Source organism: Staurois parvus, unplaced genomic scaffold, assembly GCF_062004578.1.
Source record: "Staurois parvus isolate SC_StPar_1 unplaced genomic scaffold, SC_StPar_1.0 ptg000444l, whole genome shotgun sequence".
Taxonomy (NCBI): domain Eukaryota; kingdom Metazoa; phylum Chordata; class Amphibia; order Anura; family Ranidae; genus Staurois; species Staurois parvus.
The window spans coordinates 2,114,427-2,132,218 of NW_028318240.1; the positions used below are offsets into that span (position 1 = coordinate 2,114,427).

The 17,792-nt window shown below is 44.7% G+C and overlaps 1 protein-coding gene across 1 annotated transcript; it reads left to right on the top strand.

The window, feature by feature from the left end:
- The first annotated feature begins 919 nt into the window (after positions 1-919).
- Positions 920-17,579, top strand: RNASEK (ribonuclease K). The gene is made up of 3 exons (XM_089688015.1): positions 920-1,089; positions 16,405-16,487; positions 16,580-17,579. Exons 1-3 carry the CDS (start codon positions 1,012-1,014, stop codon positions 16,722-16,724), a joined length of 306 nt encoding a protein of 101 aa, XP_089544141.1. The 5' UTR covers positions 920-1,011; the 3' UTR covers positions 16,725-17,579.
- Positions 17,580-17,792: the final 213 nt, after the last annotated feature.

Below are 17,792 nucleotides of genomic sequence, written 5' to 3' on the forward strand. Positions count from 1 at the left end.
TGTATTGGTGTCACTGGAGATGTCAGTGCCTGTTAATCAGTTCTCCCCCCAGTGTCAGAATGTCCGCCGCAGTCCCGCTATAAGTCGCTGATCGCCGCCATTACTAGTAAAACAATCCCAGTACCTTTACCGCCATTTGTAGACGCTATAACTCACGGAAACCAATTAATTTACACATATGGGGATTTTTTTTTTCTTTTAGCAAAGACTACATTTTGGCCTACATTTATGACGAAATTTGGTTTTTACATTTTTTTTACTGGACATGTTTAATAGCAAAAAGGAAAAAAATACTGTATTTTTTTCAAAATTGTTTTTTTTCCTAGCGCAAAAAATAAAAAACACAGGTGATCAAATACCAGCTATAGAAAGCCTTGTTCGTGGGGAAAAAAACAAAAGGATATAAATTTCATTTGGGTGCAGCGTTGCACGACCGCACAATTGTCAAAGTAAAGCAAAAAAAAATGTCCTGGTCAGGAAGGGGGGGGGGGGGGGGAGGGAATCCTCTTAATGACGTTGATGTGTTTTCTCACTGACAGGCGCTCACATGACGCACAGTCACACTAATAGAAATCGAACTGCCGCCATTTCATTGTCGGGGCCTCTCCTCTCAGACACGATGATGTACTGTCTGGGGGGCTGTTCAGGCCTGAAATGAATTGTAATGCAAACACAGATCCGGCAGTGACGGGGTTAAGGATTGCTCCATGTAGGCTCTTCTTGCAAACAGGTCTCCCCTCCCCCCCTCCTCTGCGACTGCCCTTATTGTATACAGCCACACCAATCATCCCTGTCACGGGATCCTGACCGGCCGTCATGTGACCAACTCCACCTACTAACTTATCGCTTCCCTTTTTTTTTGCCCTCAGTCATCATGGAGTTCGGAGGCTGCTGCCCCTCTTCCGGTTTCGTCAGCCAATGAGGGCGCGGCTGTAGTCAGCTGAGCGGTGAGACTGCGGCTGTCGGCACTCAGTGTAGTCCCTGAGCTCGGTGTGACCGCTGTTCGGTGTGATGGCTTCTTTGCTGTGCTGCGGGCCCAAGCTGGCCGCCTGCGGGATCGTCCTCAGTGTGTGGGGGGTCATTATGCTGGTAAGGACGAGAGATTTCCCGTGTGCTGGGGGGAGGGGGTGCGGCTTCTATATATATATATATATATATATATATATATAATCTCTATGGGGGGAGGGTTCTGTATATATACACATCTATGGGGGGGGGGGGGTGCGGGTTCTGTATCTGTATATATACACATCTATGGGGGGGAATGGGTGTCCCTGTATGGGGGGGAGGGGGTGCGGGTTCTGTATCTGTATATATACACATCTATGGGGGGGAATGGGTGTCCCTGTATGGGGGGAGGGGGTGCGGGTTCTGTATCTGTATATATACACATCTATGGGGGGGAATGGGTGTCCCTGTATGGGGGGAGGGGGTGCGGGTTCTGTATCTGTATATATACACATCTATGGGGGGGAATGGGTGCCCCTGTATGGGGGGAGGGGGTGCGGGTTCTGTATCTGTGTATATATATACACATCTATGGGGGGGAATGGGTGTCCCTGTATGGGGGGAGGGGGTTCTCTGTACAATATATGTACACAGTGTGTGGGGGAGACTTACTACAACTGGAGGGGGGCAGCGGTGCATGGCAGCCAATCAGCTTCTAGCTTCAGCTTGCTTAGTGAAGCTTTGGCAATACAACCTGGAAGCTGATTGGCTCCCATGCACAGCTGCACCAGATTCTTTATATACGGTGTGTGTATATATATATATACTCAGAAAAATGAAAGGAACACTTTTTAATCAGAGTCTAGCATCAAGTCAGGTCAACTCCTGAGATATTGATCTGGTCAGGTAAGTAGCAGGGGGGGGTTGTTAATCAGTTTCAGCTGCTTTTGGTGTTAATGAAATTAACAGGTGCACTAGATGGGCGTCAATGAGAAGACCCCCAAAACAGGAATGGTTTTACAGGTGGAGACATTTGTTTCTCTACTCATCTTTTCTCACTAGTTTTGCATTTGGCTAGGGTCAGTGTCACTACTGGTAGCATGAGGCCATACCTGGACCCTACAGAGGTTGCACAGGCAGTCCAACTCCTCCAGGATGTCACATCAATACCTGCCATTGCCAGAAGGTTTGCTGTGTCTCCCAGCACAGTCTCAGGAGCATGGAGGAGATTCCAGAAGACAGGCGGGGAAAGCTGGACAGGGACGTAGAAGGTCCTTAACCCATCAGCAGGACAGGTATTTGCTCCTTTGTGCAAGGAGGAACAGGATGAACACTGCCAGATCCCTACAAAATGACCTCCAGCAGGCCACTGGTGTGAATGTCTCTGACCAAACCATCAGAAACAGACTTCATGAGGGTGGCCTGAGGGCCTGACATCCTCTAGTGGGCCCTGTGCTCACTGCCCGGCACCATAGAGCTCGATTGGCAGGTCCACCACTGGCGCCCTGTGCTTTTCACAGATGAGAGCAGGTTCACCCTGAGCAAATGTGACAGACATGAAAGGGTCTGGAGAAGCCATGGAGAACATTATGCTGCCTGTTACATCGTTCAGCATGACCGTTTTGGTGGTGGGTCAGTGATGGTCTGGGGAGGCATATCCATGGAGGGACACACAGACCTCTACAGCCTAGACAATGGCACCCTGACTGCCATTAGGTATCGGGATGAAATCCTTGGACCCATTGTCAGACCCTACTCTGGTGCAGTGGGTCCTGGGTTCCTCCTGGTGCACCACAATGCCCAGCCTCATGTGAGAAGAGTATGCAGGCAGTTCCTGGAGGATGAAGGAATTGATACCATTGAATGGCCCCAACACTCGCCTGACCTAAATCCAATAGAATTCCTCTGAGATATCATGTTTCGGTCCATCCGACACTGCCAGGTTGCACCTCAGACTGTCCAGGAGCACAGCGATGCCCTGGTCCAGACCTGGGAGGAAATACCCCAGGACACTATCCGTGGTCTCATTAGGAGCCTCCCCCGACGTTGTCAGGCATGCATACAAGCATGTGGGGGCCACACAAACTACTGAGGATCATTCTGAGTTGCTGCAATGAAGCAAAATGGACTAGCCTGCTGCATCATTTTTTCACTTTGATTTTCGGGGTGTCTTGGAATTCAGTCCTCTGTAGGTCGATCATTTTTATTTCCATTAAACGATGGGGCATCCTTAGATTCCTAACACATTACCCGTCCATGTCAGTATAGAGATCCAGCAGGAGACTTTTCCCCATTGGGATCTGATGTGTTTTCAAAGTGCTCCTTTCATTTTTTTTGTCAGTGTATATTCACACAGTCTATAGAGGAGGGGTCCTTCTATGTCTGTATATAGTATATATGGGGGTGTGATCTATTTATTGTATGTTTGTATATATTTCTTTAGGGACATCGGGATGGATTAGAGTCATCTTGATTGGTCAAAGTAGTCACATGCAAGCATGCAACCAATCTGAATAGCCCTGATCCATTCCAGGAAATCCATGGACAGTGAGAGCTAGTCATCCACAGAGATTAGTAGAGTGGGGGGTGGGGAGGGTGGACAAAGTTTTTTGTTGTTTTTTTTTTTTTGTTTTTTTATGTGAAAAGGTGAACTTGCACTATAAGGTAGGTAAAAATGTGGATTTAGATTGGGGAGGAGGGAGAAAATTGGAGACATCAGAATCTTGTGTAATTTGGTCTGGTATTGTACTGGAGGGGTCGGGGGAAGTGAATCATTCTGTCCCCACTTCCCTTTTCCATATGGAGGCATCATGGGACCCAATGCACTTCCCCAAACTGTCTGCAGTGGAACAAAAGATTGCCATGAACAGTGTGGACTGTGAAAGCTATAATTACAGTCAGAACGTCCAATGTGTCCTTGTCCCAGGCTGTGATTAAGTAGGCCGTCCTAGAGTAGGACACCCATGTGAGAAGCCTTCGGTGGAAGCTGGCAATGATGTCTTCCTGGTCTACATGCTACTATCAGGGGAGGAGTGGCGCATCAGTCTGTACTACCCATGGACAAGCCTTGCACTGCCATGCATTGTTCACTTTGCTGTGACCTGGATACTGGCCACAGCAGAGGTGGTGATCAGTCATGTGACAGGACAGAGACCACCATACTAAGCCATCTTGTCCCAATCCTGTTCATCCCTGTGACTTGGGGCCCTTCTGAGGACTCCTTGGTTTGTTGGGGACATTCTTCCTCTGTAACTTAGGGCCCTTCTGAGGACTCCTTGGTTTGTTGGTGACATTCTTCCTCTGTGACTTAGGGTCCTTCTGAGGACTCCTTGGTTTGTTGGGGACATTCTTCCTCTGTGACTTAGGGCCCTTCTGAGGACTCCTTGGGGTGTTGGTGACATTCTTCCTCTGTGACTTGGGGCCCTTCTGAGGACTCCTTGGTGTACTGGTGACATTCTTTCTGTGGGACTTAGGGCCCTTCTGAGGACTCCTTGGTTTGTTGGTGACATTCTTCCTCTGTGACTTAGGGTCCTTCTGAGGACTCCTTGGTTTGTTGGGGACATTCTTCCTCTGTGACTTGGGGCCCTTCTGAGGACTCCTTGGTGTACTGGTGACATTCTTTCTGTGGGACTTAGGGCCCTTCTGAGGACTCCTTGGTGTGTTGGTGACATTCTTCCTCTGTGACTTAGGGCCCTTCTGAGGACTCCTTTGGGTGTTGGTGACATTCTTCCTCTGTGACTTGGGGCCCTTCTGAGGACACCTTGGTGTGTTGGTGATGTTCTTCCTCTGTGACTTGGGGCCCTTCTGAGGACTCCTTGGGGTGCTGGTGACGTTCTTCCTCTGTGACTTGGGGCCCTTCTGAGGACTCCTTGGGGTGCTGGTGACGTCCTTCCTCTGTGACTTAGGGCTCATTCACGCAGGTGACCGTAAAATCAGGCGGTTGAGCTGTGGTTTTACCATCCTCCCACTTAGACAAAGCATTGCAGCTGATCAGAGCTGTACCTGTGCCACAACCAGGGGTGGACTGACAACTCATGGGGGCCCGGGCAATAGGGGATCATGGGGCCCCTGTGTCTTCGCCCACACCCAAAAACGCCTATGAAAAAGCCAATGAAAGGTACCAGGGGCATCTCATGGGGCCCCCTACTGACCCCGGGCCCTCGGGCAGTGCCTGAGTGCTCCAATGGTCAGTCCTCCCCTGGCCACAACATAAATAAGCGTGTCACTTTTAGCAGGCAGTGCTGCCACTGAACACAACCTGTTCAAGTGAATGGAAGTGAACCTCCATTTTGGTTGATTTGGCATTTTTAAGGGTTAAATCTGGTAGTAAGGAGTTGAGACATAATCTCCTCGCCGCCTTTCAAGTGCCCTATGAAGAGTGACCCACCGCAGGGAAGAGGTGGCAGTATAGTCACCCATGTGAAGGAGCCCTAAGGTTAGGTTCACACCCATACAGGCTGCGGTTGATGCTTTCTTTTCTGGTGCAGGTTGTCTTTTCATCCCTTTCTTTTTGAATGGTCTGAAATCACACCACAAGTAGTGTATGCACTAATTTTGCAAAATTCCCTGTAGCCGCATTGTGTGGTACTTCTGTATCATGTGATCCAGTGCGGGAAAATGCAGTGCAACATGCGTGTAACTTAATATTGACACCAGCTCTGATCACAAGTTATGACTGTGGTGTGAGAAACGCACATGGAACGCTGGTTTTTCCCGCCCAATCACATTCTGGTGTCCTACTGTCAGTGAATGGGGCCCTACTGTCAGTGAGAGCTTGGTAGAAAATGTAGCCAGTAGAAATATAAGGGGAGGATTTCAGTTACAGTGTATCCTGTACCAGGAACATGTTCTGCCAGTACAGAAATACACCCGTCAATCCTGCCAGAAATCCAGCACACATGTATCTTCCTGTGCTCTGAACCCATATCTCTAAGGCTGTTATCAACCTTCCCAGCAATTGTCTGTGAATTACAGAACACCTTCCTGTATGCCGGGGTGGGCAACTGTGGCCCTCCAGCTGTTGGTGAACTACAAGTCCCATCATGCCTTTGCCTTTGGGGTCATGCTTGTAACTGTCAGTTTTGCAATGCCTCATGGGACTTGTAGTTCTACAACAGCTGGAGGTAGGGCCACAGTTGCCCACCCCTGCTGTATGCTATGGAGATGACAGGAGGAGGTGTTTCTATGGTCCAAATCAGGAGAGCAGCCTAGGGTGACCACGCTTCTTTTGCATTCATTACTGTGAATGAGTTGTCATCTGAGGACAGGAAGTGTGATACTGGCCAAAAATACAGTGGCTAAATGGTTAGCACTTCCACCTGGCAGTACTGGGGTTGTTAGTTCGAATCCCAAACACGGCACCACCTGCCTGGCGTTTGCATGTTCTCCCTGTGCCTGCGTGGGTTTCCTCCGGGTACTCCGGTTTCCTCCCACACTCCAAAGACATGCTGGTAGGTGAATTGGCTCCTGTCTAAATTGTCCCTAGTATGTGTATGTATGAATGTGAGTTAGGGACCTTAGATTGTACACCCCTTGAGGGTTAGGGACTGATGTGAATGTACAATATATATGTAAAGTGCTGCGTAAATTGATGGCGCTATATAAGTACCTGAAAGAGGAATAAAATCTAGAAACAAGAAAAGTAATGCCGCCACCGCAACTTGCAAGCTGCAGAATATAAAAGTTGCAAAACTTCAAAAAAAAAAGAAGCCTCAAGGTACCTAAAAATTTGATCAAACGAAAATATGTATTCCGGGAGTCCCTAGACACCAAGCCAGTGAGAAACTACCAGAAAACGACTAGTTCTGGAATCAACCGAAGTGGGGAATTTGTAAATAGTCAAAAATAATTCAAACAAAGGAGGTGGTGAACAATGGCGCACGAAAACTTCTTTATTAACACGGACAAAATGAAAAAGGTATAAAACAAAAACACATAATAAATCACAGAAAAATCGTACCTTTGTGTTTTGTTTTATACTTTTAATTTTGTCCCAAGAGTGAAACTTTTTTATACGGAGAAACTACCAGAAAGACTAGTTATGGACTCAACCGAAGTGGGGAATTTGTAGTCAAGAAAAATAATTCAAACAAAGGAGAAGGTGATCAATGGCGCACGAAAACGTCTTTATTGACACGGACAAAATTAAAAGTATAAAACAAAAACACAAAAAAAAAATCATATCATACACACTGTGGTACTTTTTTTTTTTTTTTTTTTTTTTTTTTTTTTTATACTTTTAAATTTTGTCCGTGTTAATAAAAAGTACCACAGTGTGTATGATATGATTTTTTTTTTGTGTTTTTGTTTTATACTTTTAATTTTGTCCGTGTCAATAAAGACGTTTTCGTGCGCCATTGATCACCTTCTCCTTTGAATAATTTTTCTTGACTATTTACAAATTCCCCACTTCGGTTGAGTCCATAACTAGTCTTTCTGGTAGTTTCTCCGTAATATAAAAGTTTCACTCTTGGGACAAAATTAAAAGTATAAAACAATACACAAAGGTACGATTTTTTTTTCTGCTTTATTATGTGTTTTTGTTTTATACCTTTTTTCATTTTGTCCGTGTTAATAAAGAAGTTTTTGTGTGCCATTGATCACCTTCTCCTTTGTTTGAATTATTATTTTTGAGTATTTACAAATTCCCCACTTCGGTTGAGTCCATAACTAGTCTTTTTCTGGTAGTTTCTCCGTATATAAAAGTTCCACTCTTGGGTTTAGATACACTTTAAAGGCTTCTGGTTTATCTCTAAGGGATGACCTAAAGTATGTTGGCTGTAGACAGTGTTATGGGGGAGGGGTGTAGGTTTGTATACAGTAAGCATGCTGTGTTTACACACAAACACCCCCTGCCAGTCCCACACAGGACAGGGCACTGCACTCTGGTTGGGACCAGTAGGAGATCACCTTGGGGCGGGATGTCCTTTCCAGGGAAAAGACATTGTACCCAAAACAAACTTCTGCCTGTTGTCAAGTGGATATGTCTCATTAAATCAGGAGGCCATCAAATGGCTACATATACCACATATTATTGGGCAAAAGTTTTAGACAAGTGTAAAAAAAAAAAAAGAAAAGAAATTGTAAATGAAGAATGTTTTCAGAAATAGAAGAGTTAATAGGTAATTATCAATTAACAAAATGGAAAGTAAATTAACAGAAGAGAAATCCAAAACAAATCAGTATTTGGTGTGACCACTCTTGGCCTTCAAACCTGCATCAATTCTAGGTAGACAGTTTCTGAAGGAACTCGGCAGGTAGGTTGTTCCAAACATCTTGAAGAACTAAGCAAAGATCTTCTGTGGATGTAGGCTGCCTCATATCCTTCTGTCACTTCATGTAATCCCATACGGACCCCATGATGGTGAGCTCTGTGAGGGCCAAACCATCACTTCCAGGACTCCTTGTTCTTCTTTACACTGAAGATAGTTTGTCATGACTTTGGCTGTATGTTTGAGGTCGTTGTCCTGCTACAGAATAAATTTGGAGCCAGTCGCACTCCTCTCTGATGATATGACATGATGGATAAGTATCTACTTGTATTTCTCAGCATTGAGGACACCATTGATCCTGACCAAGTCTCCAACTCCATTTGCAGAAATGCAGCCCCAAATATGCAAGGAACCTCCACCATGCTTCACTGCTGCCTGCAGACACTGTACCGGCCCATCACAAACAAACTGCTTCCTGCTACAACCAAATATTTAAAATTTGGTGCAACAGTCAAGAGTACCGGCTGCCATTTTTCTGCACTCCAGTTCCTATGCTTGCATGCATAGTTGAGTTAATTAGCCTTGTTTCCATATCGGAGGTATGGCTTTTTGGGCGCAATTCTTCCATGAAGACCACTTCTGGCCAGACTTATCCGGACAGTAGATGGGTGTACTTGAGTCCCACTGGTTTCCGCCAGTTCTGTACTGATGACACTGCTGGACGTCTTCCGGTGTTGAAGGCAATTGAGCATGGTGTGCCATTCATCTGCTGCATTAAGTTTCTTTGGCCGACCATTGCGTCTAAGGTCCTCAACGTTGCCCGTTTCTTTGTGCTTCTTAGAAAAGCTTGATGACTTGAATTGATGCTGGTTTGAAGCCAAAGGGTAGTTGCACCAAATACTGATTTAGATTTTTCTTCTGTTTGCTCACTGAGTTTTGTAAATTGATCAAAAATAATCAATTAAAATATAGATTATTGAAAGCCTTCTTACTTTACAGCATTTCTTCAGACCTGCCTATAACTTTTGCACAATACTGTACCTTGATGACTACATGCTGCATATGGGAGCCCAATCAGGTCCAGCTGTCAGTTTTTCAGCTCTTTGTAAGTTTATGTGCATCTGACTTTAAACGGATTTGCGTTGATGTACATTTGAGTCTGTCCACATCCAGAAAAAATAGTTCTGCATGCTTTTCCATCATATGTAAACACGTCCATTTACATCAGGATGGCATGATTCAGCAGGGGGTCCATGAATAGATCCCCCACTAATTGGACCGGACACAGCCTGTGGATTTACTGTGCTGATTGGTTTGGCAGGCTTTTTGATTCCTTTCTGCCATAACTTGGATGACTATACTGTCCTGTTGGGTCCCAAGCCGTATTCCATAGAAGCCGTGCTTCCCATACACTGCATTGATGATGACCAAAACGGCCTGAAAAAGCTGTATGTAGTTTGAAATAAATGGCCCTATAGTAGGGATGGGCAAACTGTGGCCCTCCAGCTGTTGTGGAACTACAAGTTTCATAATGTCTGAGTCATGATGCAACTGTCAGCCTTTCAATGCCTCATGGGACATGTAGTTCCATGACAGCTGAAGGGCCGCAGTTGCCCACCACTGCCCTATAGTATTGGGCTATAATTACACCGTACACCAGCAGTTCTGGATGGGCATCTGGCCAGAGGGGGCATAAAAGAAATGAATTCCATGGCTTCACACACGGTCCTGAAATGAGGCATCATAATCTTTTGGGGATATGTGTTGGAATGAGGCACGTGAATACTTTGTTCTAAAAAGGCTTTACTGTGCAATGTGCATGTCAAGGGATTGTAATTCTGCACAGCCAGCCTTATGATCCAAACATAACAAACACTTTTTTCTCCTTGCTGGGAATGGACTCCGTAGAACCAATAGGAATGTTCTGGAATATGCGCTGCTTGTTGCCCTCTACAGACCGGGGTGCTCCAAATACACTAAATGCATATGGAGAAACAAAAAAGAGGGCGCAGCGACCTAGTTCATTATCGTTTAAAAATATTTATTGAAGGAACAAAGTAAGTATCATACTCACAATAGACATAAAAACACAGGCATGTCAAACTGAACAAGATGTATGATCCAAACAACATCTAAGTCCATACGATGGAACCCTGGATGACCAACTGGCTAACGCGTTTCGAGAGGCTCTGAGAAAGAGGTTGTGTCCTCGAAACGCGTTAGCCAGTGTGTTTTTATGTCTATTGTGAGTATGATACTTACTTTTAATAAAACATATGTGCTTGTGAGCCACCAAAATATGCAAATAAGTATATATACTGGATCGCTGGTTTACCTGCCCACTCTCCCTGGATGTGCGTTTATTGACAACTGATCAAATAATAACCGAGCTCCAATATTAACTATAAAGTGCTTATAATATATATGCAAAATAATCTCCAATGCTGAGTAATTATTACTATAATCTATAAATCACTGTGCAATGATATAAATGTGCCACTGTTTCATCAATAAACCAAGTGCTAATTCATATGAAAATATAATAAATATAAATGAATAAATATATGTATAAAAGTATATGAAGAATCATTATTAAATTATATTCAAAGTTCCAAAAAGTGCTAAAGTGTTCCAACCAAATCAGATGATACTCTCCTTCCCATGAGTGGTATACTTCAATCTTGCAGCTTTGTAATTAGCCTGTGTGCCTGTGAGGGATATCCCCTCCTTTGATCCACTCCTTGTTTCAACCACTGAATGCTCCTCGCAAAGATCATGCAAGAAAAAAGAGAAGATATGGTGCCTTATCCCAGAGATATATCAAGCCTTTAATCTGCTTACAAAATGCACTCACATGTTATAAGAAAACATATCGCTTTTCAGTATAAAAGAACCACTGCCTGCGGTGAAGATGAGACTAGAGGGTGTGTGCCCCACGCTGTCAGTACTCGCCGTATCAGATGTGCGGTGATGTCACTGCCCCTCCCCAACGCGTTGCGCCACAGGGACTGTGTAGCTTCGTCTGGGGGATGATGACCCTGTGGCGCAACGCGTTGGGGAGGGGCAGTGACGTCACCGCACATCTGATACGGCGAGTACTGACAGCGTGGGGCACACACCCTCTAGTCTCATCTTCACCGCAGGCAGTGGTTCTTTTATACTGAAAAGCGATATGTTTTCTTATAACATGTGAGTGCATTTTGTAAGCAGATTAAAGGCTTGATATATCTCTGGGATAAGGCACCATATCTTCTCTTTTTTTCTTGCATGATCTTTGCGAGGAGCATTCAGTGGTTGAAACAAGGAGTGGATCAAAGGAGGGGATATCCCTCACAGGCTAATTACAAAGCTGCAAGATTGAAGTATACCACTCATGGGAAGGAGAGTACAATATGATACTTACTTTGTTCCTTCAATATATATTTTTAAACGATAATGCACTAGGTCGGTGCGCCCTCTTTTTTTTTTGTTTCTCCATTTGTATTTATGATCCAAACATCCCTGCCAGATAGCACAGCCAGGTCATTACTGTAGTTAGAGAAGCTATCAAAAGAGAACATCAAGACTGCCAATACTGATCTCTTCTTATGAAAATTCTGGTTGTCTAGCTGTCATACTAACCACCTTGCCCCTGTACTTTGAATTACTGGCCTCAAACAACACGTATGCACTTAAATCGATTCTGAAGGCTTGTTTTTTTTTTAATGGAAAAATAACAAACACATCATACTTGCCTGCTCTGTGTAGTGGTTTTGCACAGAGCAGCCCAGATCCTCCTCTTTTCAGGTCCCCTGCAGGCTCTCCTGGCTCCTGTCGTGTGCCCCCACAACAAGCAGCTTGCTATGGGGGCACCCGCTGCTCCATGTGTCCATTCACATACGGAGCCGTGGCTCAGCCCCACGCCCTCTCCTCATTGGGTTACTGGCTTTGGTTGACAATGGCTCCCACTTTTGTCTCAGCCAGTGAGAAGAGAGAATCCCAGGATAGCCCAGACTCCAGCACACATCGCTTAGGGAGGGCTGAGGGGAAAGCTGCACAGAGAAGGTTTTTTTTTACCTTCATGCATAGAATGCTGGAAGGTAACAAAACCTTGAGCCTTTAGAGCCACTTTAAAGTAGAACTGCAGGCAAAATTTTTTTTTCTTCCCATTTTTGGATAGAGTAAGGGAGGGTTCAGGTCATCTGTCAACAACCGAAACAGGATGTGAGAGGGAATCCCTTGTTGTCACCAGAACCAGTGTCCCCATTGGAAGATTTCCCCTCCATACCTGTTTTCATAAAACCATTTTTTGCGTTGTGATCAGGAGTAGGAAGGGTTGGAACCTCTGACAATGTTTTCATGCCTTCCGGTCACAACTACACTCTCTCATTTCTTGTATAGGTGTCATCGGTACAGGAAGTGAAGGTAAATCTCCCCAAGGGGATAACAGACAAAAACAAAACCCTGAGAGAAATGTTTAATTCCACGTTCTTTGGGCAAAACTAATTAAAAAGTAAACCTAACTAAAGACAAACTTTTTTTTTTTTTTTTTTTTTGGACATAGTAGAGATGGATTAGAACCCCTGTTAGGGATTAGGCACCCCATTCGGCCTTTTTACTGTTCTCACAGAGACTGAAAGAAAATCCTAACTTTTTTTTTTTTGTCTCCATTGGAGAGATTTCCCATCACTTTCTGTCTTAATAGGTAGTGAAGGCAAATCTCCCCCACAAGGAGAGAAAAAAAATGACAGACTCTAACTCATGCATGAACGGCATAGAGGAGAACGTATTTCCCTGCTCCCCCATTTGTCATTCTGCTGCCCGCTCTCAGGCAATGCAAGCATGACCCTTACACTCGAGAAAAGGGACAGAGAGAGAGAGAGGGGCTATTTAATGTTTACATGTATACAATGTAATTGACCTTGTGTTTCTAGGATGCTGGCAGCTTCTGAAGAAAGCCACCTATCGTCCTGTTGCTAGGACGCAGGCAGCTTTGCACTGTATGCATGTAAACGCAATCACATGTATTTATTAAAAAGAAAAAAAGAAAAAACTGGTTAAAAAAAGCCACATTTTTCACAGCCAAGTGGATGAGCCCTGTGTACATATAGTGCGTTGACCTGCGTTTTACTGCGCTGGAAGAACACAGGTCACTGTTGGGGCGCACACACACAATTGTTTTCTATTCACACTGCAATGCACCCCGGGGGTGTGTTGCAGTGAGGTGAAGTTTTTGCCCGGAGTGGGACTTTAAACTGATGGCCAGGTCTGGGCAGTTCCATTGGGCGCAGCAGGGGGAAGGGAGCCCTGGGCTTATATGGCCAAGGCACTTTGTAGCAGGGTGGATTTGATTTAAATCAAACTGATTTAAATCACGATTTAAATCACTAGTCAGTAAGGCTTGATTTAAATCCTAGTTTTCTACATAAAGACTAATTCTTGCTGGTATAACTTTAATATGCAAGTAGATGAAGATTTTTAGATCAACAACTTTTCATATTAGTTTTTTTATCCCCAGTTTAATAGGTTAATCATTCATATTTGGACAACTTTTCTGTTGTATTTAGGAAGGAGAAAAATAATCATCACCTTAATAATAACAATTTAAATAAATTTATTCATCTGAAACAATAACATTCCAGCATATGTGATTTGCTTAACCACTTGCCGTCCGCCTGCTGTTTATAAACGGCAGGGCGGTGGCAGTCCAGGGGCGGGTTGCCGTTCATAAACGGCACCCGCCTTTTCTAGCTGTGCGCGCTCCCTGGGAGCGCGCAGCACCGCGATCCGGTGCCCGCTGTGTCCTCCGGACACAGTGAAACACCGATCGTCGGATGTGACCTCTGTACGAGGTCCCGATCATGTGATCACTGATTGGCACAATCACTTGTGACATCATTGCTTACTACGTGTGAAATCTGTGAATGATCACAGAGGTCACATGGTACAAGGCTATTCACAACAGCCTTGTACCATGTGACAAGCTGTGACCAATCGCAGCTCACTCAGTACTTCTCAATGACTGCAAAAATGCAGACAGAGAGAAGGAGGAATGATTGCTTTTACATCCTATATGGGTGTAAAAGCAATCCGTGTAAAAAAAAAAATAAATAAATCTTCATCACCCCCCACAAGTAGTACAGTGTCACCATGGTGACACTGTACTGCTAGGGTGACAGTATGTAAAAAAAAAATAAAAATAAAAAATAATATAAAAATTAAAAAAATGTTTAAAAATTATAATTTTTGGTTATTACTAACAAAATAACCGAATACATTTTGGCCGAGATTTATGATGAAATATTTATTTGCAAAATTTTATTTAAAAAAACACTTTTTTTCAAAATTATTGGACTTTTTCATTTACATAGTAAAAAAAATAAAAATCCCAGTGGTGAATAAATACCACCAAAATAAAGCTTTATCTGTCTCAAAAAAATGGTAAAAAATTCATATGGGTACAGTGTTGCATGACCGCGCAATTGTCATTCAAAGTGTGATAGCGCTGAAAGCTGAAACTTGCCCTGGATAGGAAGGGGTTATAAGTGTCCGGACAGGAAGTGCTTAAACATCCATGTTTGTAAACTAATTTGGCTAAACAAAATATATATATTTTAAGAAACTTAGACTGTCAGCCCCTTCCTCCTCCACTTAGTTTCACTTTCTTCTTGTGCAGATCTATTCCACTCCAAACAATCAGAAAAATATTCTTTCTATTCTATTCCCTGAACTTCTTGAAACTTAGCACTGAAGGGGTTGATTCTGTATTCATAGGTTTGTAGAAGTTAGGATGAAGGTCTTTTTCTTAACTCTGTTCATGTTATAACATTTTTGCTGTGAAGAAGAGGCATGTGATCTCCGCTGAGTCAAATTCAGTTTTGAGAACTGCAAAAGTAAACCAATCATCTGTGATAATATCTTGTAGGCAGAGAAACTGCCCAATAATCTTACAAAAAGCTCTGGAAGAGCATGACATTGTGAATGGATTCATGGAATTTATTTACCAAAAAAATTAAACCTATACAGCCTTATTCTACATAATTAAAAAACTAATCTTTATTTCATGATGGAATAACCTTTGGATGGTAATATATTTTCCTCAAAAAGCATTTTATTCAAAAAAATCCGATTTAAATAAAAAAAATTGTTTTTTTTTTTTTTTTTTTTGATTTTTTAAAAAAAATCATTTATTTTTATCCACCCTGCTTTGTAGGCCTTTAATTGGTTACAGCTTACTGCAGGGCTTGACAAAATTGCTTTGAATCTAGGAGCCAGGTGGCGGGGCAGCAAGAAAGTGGGGGAAAGTGTCACGGGAGGGGGGGCAGCGGGAAAGTTCACGGGAGGGGGGCAGGGGGAAAGGAGGGGAAAGTGTCACGGGAGGGGGGCAGGGGGAAAGGAGGGGAAAGTGTCACGGGAGGGGGGCAGCGGGAAAGTGTCACGGGAGGGGGCCAGCAGGGGAAAAGGAGGGGAAAGTATCACGGGAGGGGGCCAGCAGGACAAGTGGAGGGCATTGTCTCACACACCTTGGGAAGCACTAGGCCCCCCCCAGCTCTCACCTGTCCAGCAACGGCTCCTCCTGATAGTGTAAGTGGAGAGGATCTGGTGCCAGGAGGGGTAGCTCGGCCTGTGTCCGCTGTGTCATGTCCTCCTGATTGTTGTTTGGGGGGTTGGTGCCGTGCGGGAGGTGGGGCTGTCGCGTAGGTGGCGGGACTTGGTGGCCCCAGTGCCCCTGGTCTTCACACGATGCTCCTCCAGGGGGAAGCCACATGTGGTGGTGGCCACCAGCGCCGCATTTTGATGGGCTCCAGCATTTAGCGCTGCACCCAGCTACAATCCGAGCACTTGTCCATGGCCGCATGAGTGGTGTGGACGGGGCGGTTGGTGTAGGGGCACGTCCTCTGCTCTATGGGCTCTCTGGGGGGAGGTATCTTTGTGGTGGGGGCTGGCTCTTGTCGCGCTTTGCGCAGTGGGGTCTTTGCCCATGAGAAGTGTGCATCGGGGGGTTCCCCCTGGACTGGAAGAGAGATTGGGAGGTGGACACTGGGCTGGACTCCACTCTGTGAGGCAGGGGAGAGGGGCCGGCCAGGGATGCGGGGTGGGCTAGTATGGGGCAGTGTGGACTGTTGGGGGCGCAGGTACCAGAATGCGGTTTCTGGATGTTGTGGTGACCTGGGATCTGTCGAACCCTGTCTTGTATCCTTTCTGAATCCTTTGGATTTGTTAGGTTTTGCCGTTATTGACGTATGAAAATACTTTTCTATTCCAGGTCCTGTTGGGAATTTTCTTTAACATCCACTCAGCCGTTCTCATTGAGGACGTCCCATTCAGTGAAAGCGATCTCTTTGATGAGTAAGTATAAAATCTCTCCATTTTTGAGCAATGACAAAAGAAACCTTTTTGTACAGTTATAATTAACCTGCATTCTTGCTTCTCCCTTATAGCCAGACCCCTCCCAAGAGGATGTACGCCCTGTATGAGCAAGTCTCTTATAACTGCTTCATCGCTGCAGCCATCTACGTGGTGGTGGGCGGCTGGTCCTTCTGCCAGGTGCGGCTGAACAAGAGGAAGGAGTACATGGTTCGCTGAGCATTCCGGCCCGCTGTTGCGGTTGTGTCTCCCCTCTGTAACCCCAAGACCATTCATCGGCCCACTCTAAGGACTGTTACCACAAAGCACAGACGTGTACTTATTACACCACCCTCAATGTGTATAGTTAAAGGGCAAGTCCACCCAAAAATTTTACATTTCCGTTTGGGTTGGTACTGGTGGACTGAATCACACACCAGCTACTTATGATGAGATCTGCTGAGTTTTTAGCCTCGCTCATGTGCTGTAGCCACTATGCATTCAATGCGAGTGAGATTTCTATGCTGATCTTTATAGCAGCGGAGGCTGAGAATTCAGAAGGATCCACTGTTGCAGAAGCCAATGGGTGACTCAACCCATCAGTACAGGGTGGACTTGGCCATTTAAAAGAAAAAAGAAAGAAAAAAAAAACAAAACTTCAGCTTCACTGACATCCTTCTGCCTATATCTTCCAAATGTCTTGGAGCAATTCATTGAAATGCAATCTGAAGCCCCTGCTGACCAGCACCGAGAATCCTGTCTTCATGCTATTGACAAGTTTTAGTTCTATATCTTACCTGAAACCTCTACATCCTGCCAGTCACATTGTAGAGACTGTACTTAATTGTCTTTATGGGGTGACATCGGGAGGGAGTCCATCCGTTCTGAAGACTCCATGTGAAGGCCTCCAGCTTGAGTGATACTCTATACAATACCAAGTTACCTGAGCAATGAAACCTTGACTTGATCTATATGTATATATATGTGATACACTGGGACCAGCGGAGACATCTCCTCCTCCCCATCCCTACACCTTCTCGTTCTGGGATGTGTTATTTATGAAGTGATTGTTAAATAAAGTGATGAGTTGTGTGATCTTCGTCGTCTTAGTCGTTGCACATTGAAACTCCACCTAAATCCCTGTGTCACATTATTATTATTATACAGGATTTATACAGCGCCAACAGTTTGCTCAGCGCTTTACAATATAATGGGAGACAATACAGTTCAATACAAAGAGGGATAGGAGGGCCCTGATCCTTGGAGCTTACAATCTAAGAGGGAGGGGCTAGTGGTACAAAAGGTAGT